The sequence below is a fragment of the Eublepharis macularius genome, chromosome 2 (assembly GCF_028583425.1).
Source record: "Eublepharis macularius isolate TG4126 chromosome 2, MPM_Emac_v1.0, whole genome shotgun sequence".
NCBI lineage: Eukaryota > Metazoa > Chordata > Lepidosauria > Squamata > Eublepharidae > Eublepharis > Eublepharis macularius.
The window spans coordinates 150151312-150157810 of record NC_072791.1 but is presented as its reverse complement, the minus strand read 5'-3'; the positions used below and the strand labels follow the sequence as shown (position 1 = coordinate 150157810).

General features: G+C 40.3%; 1 protein-coding gene across 1 annotated transcript; it reads right to left on the bottom strand.

The window, feature by feature from the left end:
• Window positions 1-3095: 3095 nt before the first annotated feature.
• On the bottom strand, window positions 3096-4043 carry LOC129325253 (olfactory receptor 1086-like). The gene has a single exon (XM_054972887.1). The coding sequence runs from the start codon at window positions 4041-4043 to the stop codon at window positions 3096-3098; it is 948 nt and encodes a 315-aa protein (XP_054828862.1).
• Between the last annotated feature and the right edge of the window lie 2456 nt (window positions 4044-6499).

Here is a 6499-nt window from a genome sequence, read left to right as displayed (position 1 = left end):
CAAGATAACAGAAATTATATCACATTCCTTAGTAGATGTTTCATCATATTGACTGTACTGCCTTAAACTGGGTAATCCACTTTGAGTTTCAGTGAGACAGGCAGACTAGGGGTGTGCAATACGAGTTTCCGATTCAGGTAAAATACCCAAATCGGACCTAATTCACAAAGATTTGGGATTTCCAAATCGGGCCCAGCATGCTGGGCCCAATTCAGAAACCCTGAACCAAAGCTTCCTGAAGTGATTCGTATCACTTTGGGAAGCTTCAGGTCAAGGGGTTTAAATGCCCCTTTCCATGCCGCTGTGAAGCAGCAGGGAAAGGGAAATTTAAACCCAGGGATCAGCTGTTTGGTAAGAAAATACCCACCAAGCAGCTGATCCGAACCGGCTGGCATTTAAATGCCCCCTTTGAGGCCTCTGCAAAGCAGCACAGAAAGGGTCATTTAAACCCTGGGATCAGCTGTTTGGCAGGGAAATCCCTGCCAAGCAGCTGATCCAAGCTGACCAGGGTTTACAATGCCCCTTTCCGTGCCGCTGCACGGTGGCATGGGAAGGGGCATTTAAATCCTGGGATCAGCTGTTTGGTGGGGAAATCCCCACCAAGCAGCTGATCCAAGCTGGCTAGATTTTACAATGCCCCTTTCCATGCCGATGGGGGGGCTGGAAGCTTCCTCCCTCACTTAAGTATGCTCCGAATCTGTACAGAGCATACTGAAGCAATTTAAATACTCGAATCCAAAGCAGCTTGCTGCTTCGCATTTTGGGTGTTTATGAAGCTTTTCCTCACTTTGGGTAAAACCGAAGCGGGATATCCGAATTTTTTTCTGATGCACACCCCTAAGGCAGACTATAAACAGCTCAAATATTAATCTTATTTCCCCCAGCCAATGTCTTCAAGCCAGCCAGGGTTAAACCAGAAACAAGGATCAATTTTATTTACAAGATAGAATACTGGAGTGAATTATTTTAAAACATTGGGGTTAAATAGGGATTGGTTACTATTAGAGATGGGCATGAACCAGGAAAAGGCAGTTCATGTCAGTTTATGGTTCATCACGATGCACAAAACACAAACCCCCAACCAAGAAGCAACCATGAACCAACTCAAAATTGCCCAGTTCGCAAACCAGTTTGTTTGGTTCATGGTTTGTGTCTTCAGGAGGCTGTAGAATGGCGCCCTTTGCAGTCAGAGATAACAACCTCACAGAGTGTCTTTAACAGGCTCTCTTGCAGCCACCCTCCAAGTTTGGTGAAGATTGCATTTTGGATGTCCAAATTATTGACCCCCAACGTGGGTGCCCCCAGGAATGTTCCATTAGATATAATGGAAGCCACGAATGCCAATTGGCTTGCATTGGCGCCACTGAAATACATCGCAGCACCAAAAAGTTGCAATGAAAATGTGAGATGGAATTACAGAACATTCCTCTGAGAACAGAATGATAGCCCCCAGGGTGGGGTCAGAGTCTGGTTCTGGATGAAGGAGGTTAAAATTCTCCTTGTGGGGGTTGCATTCACACCCGACAAGGAACCTGAGAGGAACCCATTAGATTTGGCCACTGAGCCTGGCAATGGCACAAAAGCAGGTGCTTCAGAGCCCTGAAGCATCAGAATATCTAACAGCAGTTTCTCCCTATCTAACTGCCTGCTGGAAACTGAAACCACTCGCCTGAGAGCTGGGGGGTTATATTCATTCTGCTCTCATAGAGAAGAATGTGAGCCAGAGCTGCCTATCAAGCTTTGGAGGGCTGACATTGGTGTTCCCAGGGCTGCAGAAGGTCTGCAGAAGTCCATCCCTCATGTTGCCTTGGAAATAGATTGATCAGTGCCAGACTGTCTGCAGTGATGAAACAAAAAACAAACCAATTGAACAGCACTAAAAATCATAGAGATTCATCACAGTTCATCAGAATTGTGCTCTGATGAACCACTGGTTCATATTTTGGTTCATGCCCATCCCCAATTACTATATATGTGAACAGGTGTCAAAAGCCAGCTATATCCCTGCTACCTTCTCTCAACAGCTTTCAAAATCTTTCTCTCGTAACTACCTTCGCTGATCTTCCAACAGACTTTCAACTGTCACCAGCCCAGAATTCCATGAGCTCTCTTTGGCTGCCTCCCTGGGAAAGAGAGAGCAGGAACTAGCCCAATCAGCCACACATACTCAAAAAGAGAAAAAAAAAATAAAAAGGCAATACTGTGATGCCACCAATGATGCCATTATCTTTTATAAATGGCATTTCTATATCATGCCTATACCATGACATTTTGTAAGCTTTTTTTTAAAAAAAATATTTTTGTATAAAGAAGAGGTTCCAGGAAAGCCAAGAAGGAGGGACAATACTCTGAACAAATCCAGAGTGCCTTTTTTCTTTATATCCTTGGATCAGGAGGAATGTGTTAAGATAGCCACATTCTGTGTCTTGCATAAGAACCTTAGAAAAGGCTAGGCAACAGAGTGGTTTTGGATAAAACCCAAGTTGTGAGCGAAGTTTCTGAGACATGCACTAGAACAAAAAGCGCTGCTAAGCAAGTTATATAATCTTTCAATCTATGTATATCCCCTCTAGAGGCATTGAATGATGCAAAGATGCCAAGTAGAGTCTGAATGTTCAATGGCATTTGAGCATAAGGAGCATGGAGCAGCAGCAGAGAGTCATTGGAAAATGCCTTATACACCTAAACTTAGTCTAAGTGGGGAAATTTTTGTACTTATCCCCAGGCTGTGGGTGATGGGGGGGGGGGGGTCCAGAACTGGACAACACTCAGTGGCAATACACTGGGTCTTGTATTCCCTCAAGTCTCTCTTGAAATCTAAGTACTGGCAACATCAGAAGTATCCATAGATTTTTATTATTAATTATGAGATTCAAGACCTATAATGCAGGTATAAAGAACAGAACAGTGACAAAATTAATAGTAAAATATCATTAATATTGTCTACTAGGACATAAATTCCTAACATTTTAACTGAAACATCATGCATGAAAACATTCAGAACTGAGAAGTGAGTAGTATTTTGATGGATGTACCTTAATCTCCTTTCATATAGTTGTTTAATCCCTCTAAAAATTATCAAGTGCTAAACATTTTTATACACACAGCTTCCTCTGAACAGCATTTAAGGCATCCTTCACTTCCTTATTTCTCAGGCTGTAAATCAGTGGGTTCAACAATGGGATGACAATTGTGTAGAACACAGCAAGAATTTTGTCACTCACATCTTGGATGGAAGATCCAGTGCTAGATTTGGGTCGGAAATGCAAAATGAGAATTGCTCCATGGAAGATGGTGACAGCAGTCAGGTGGGAGGTGCATGTAGAGAAGGCTTTGAGCCTTCCTGCAGCTGAGCTGATCTTTATAGTGTTGGCAAGAATATATGCATAGGAAACCAAGACACTCAAAATTGTGGTTACTTCCACAAGACCAGCAGCATAAAAAATCAGGAGTTCATTGAAGTAAGTATCAGAACAGGAGAGTAATAAAAGAGCACTGATATCACAGTATAAATGACTGATCTTATTTGACCCACAGAAGGATAGTCTGAAGGTAAAGACTGTATGAATAAGAGAATGAAAAAGCCCAAGTATATATGACCCAACCACCAAAAGAATACAAATTCTAGGTGACATGAGACTTGAGTATAGCAATGGTTTACAAATTGCTACATATCGATCATATGCCATGGCAGCAAGGAGAAAGCACTCTGTGCTTGCCAAACCAATTACAAAGTACATCTGCATAGCACAGCCAATCAGAGATATGGATTTTTTCTCTACCAGAAGGTTTACTAATGTTTTAGAGGTAACTACAGAGGAGAAGCACACATCCAGGAAGGAAAGGTTACTGAGAAAGTAGTACATTGGTGTATGAAGTCGGGGACTAGATCTTATTAAGGCAATCATTCCCAGATTTCCAATCAAGGTGGCCATATAGATGAGGAAGAACAGCAGAAAGAGAATTATCCGGAGCTTAGGGTTGCTTGTTAAATCTACAAACACAAATGCATTGACCACTGTGGTAATGTTGTCTTCAGACATTGTGTTCTGATTTCTCTTCAGAGCTGCAAAACAGAGGAACATGGCACAGATAAACCTACAGCTTCTTCATATTGCATATATCTAAGCTATGAAATGTATGGCAAGTAGCTTGGGAAAGTTAAAAAACCATGAATATATCTATAAAATGTTATTTCCTGAAAAGGTAACTCTCTGTTTCAAAAACAGTATAATGTCAGCAACCAAATGCTGAAGATAATCAACAGGGGGAGGGTTTCATTCTTGTTGCATTTTTGTGAGCTCCTCAAGGGCATGATTTTGGTCAATGGTGTGACTATATACAAGTATTATGCTGACTTGGTAAAACATGGATAAAGGGGGTGCACCCCACAGAAAAGTTAAGAACAGACATCACAAAATTTTGCAAAGGCACTCGGATTCCCCCCCCCCCTAACTGGCCATGACTTTCTGGTAGCAATTCACTTTCAATGAGTAACACTGAATATAAGGACATAAGAAGGGCCCTGCTGGATCAGACTAGTGGTCCAGCATCTTGACTCACACAGTAGTCAACTACCTCTTCTAGAGGATCAATAACACAGCAGAGAGGCCGAGGCCTTACCCCAATGTTACCTTGTAGCACTGGTGTTTCGAATTTTATGGCCTGTGATCTTTTCTACTCCAAACGGCTTTCCAGTATCCTACAACTATTGCTCTTTAAGGCAGTGTCAGTTAATGCGGGGAATTGGACATAGCAAAAATATGGTCTTATGTCTTGTTTCAGTCCTAGAAATTAAACCCTGATTTGTGCTGCTGCCACCATTCTTTAAAAAACAATAACAAACACTAAAAGGATCCATAATTGGGCACTTTGAAAAAAAATGTTGAGAAAACATTTTCAAAAGTTGAGAAAACTTTTAAAAAGGATTTCAAATTAAGATAATTTACTCCTGCTTCTTTTTTTACATCTATTTCTTCTCTAGGTCAAACATATTACAAACACATGGCTTATTTTAACTAGGGATATTTCTGAAACCAGGATTCATCTTAGAAAACATCACTCAAATCCTGTTTTGCCTTGACATATAATGATGTCATTGCCTTAATCCTGGCTAGGCATCTCTATAACCAGAGAGTCTAAAAAGGCAGGGAACAGTCCAGAATATCCATATATGTGCATCATACATTGCCATAGTTTAGACTACCAGTTGTTAATTAACTGACTTCAAACCATGGTTTCATATCCTGGTTTAACAAGTCCTAACTAACCATAATTAGTATAGTGCCCCACATAAAGACAATCACAATCACCATCACTTAGTTAAGCCATAATTCTACATTGTCTGAACTGAACCTATATGATCAAGCCACGTTATCATTATGCAGGTTTATAAGTAGTTGGAAACAAATACTATAAACATTTTTTTTAATTTCTCAAACCACTACATACAACACAAGTTTGTACATATTTAGGCTTACTTGAATAATAATATTCTGCAGCTTCAAGATTAGTAGCTGTGGTTAATTAGGGGTGTGTGTGTGAGAGAGAGAGAGAGAGAAGGAGGGAGGGAGAGGGAGAGAGAGAGAAGGCACACCATGGCTTACTAGAAGGCACACCATGGCTTACTAAAGTCTATTTGATTCTGGCAGTAGCTATCATAAGCAACAGCCTACTTAGTAAATGTTCTATGGATCAGATTTTGTGTAACATAACAAATGTCAGAAAATATAAACCACAACAATGTCCTTAAGTTGACTGTCAATTTGACAGTTTGAAACACTATATTTTGAGAAGCTTCAAGGCAGCAATATTTCCTTGCTATAATTTCTGATTCCTGCTTAGCATTTTCTCAGTGTCCTTTTCCTCAGCTGAATGGAATTCAGAATTCAGACCATTCATACCCATTCTTTTCCTTAGTAATAAGTACAATATCATTCTGACCTGAAACTGTCATCATTCCATCTTAGGTTTTTCTTTAGAACACATGAAGTTACCTGATGTTGAATAAGTTGTTGGTAAATTCCGACTGTTTCTCTTCATGCTATCCGGCAGCTTCTACATTTCCTAAAAACTAAAATAATTTGCAAGCTGCTGATCTGGTATCTGTCTCAGCTAAGTAAGAACAATTCCCAGTAATGAGGGGAAAGGATGCAAACCATTCTGAGGAAACAATCCACATGTAAATAAATGCACCAATACAGCTGAATTCCACAGGGGTGAAAGTTTTGGCCTATTTTTGCTTAAGCAACAAATATACTTTTGACATCTCAAAAACTAATATTTGGTTGGTTTGCTTGAACTAGGTGCATAAAATGGTATTCTAAATCAGCAAGTATATATAGCATGGAGCCAAGCTCTTCACAAACCACTTCTCTCAAAGCTCTGTGTCTCAAGAGGACACCTAAAAATCCATCATAAACTCTTGTGGCAGAAATGAAAATGTGCTTTAAAACCCAAAGGTATTAATGTGCTGCATCTGTTCCTTGTTTTTGATTAG

Excerpts from the sequence above, each read along its gene's own strand:
- LOC129325253 (XM_054972887.1), bottom strand. The coding sequence starts at position 4,043 with ATGTCTGAAGACAACATTACCACAGTGGTCAATGCATTTGTGTTTGTA.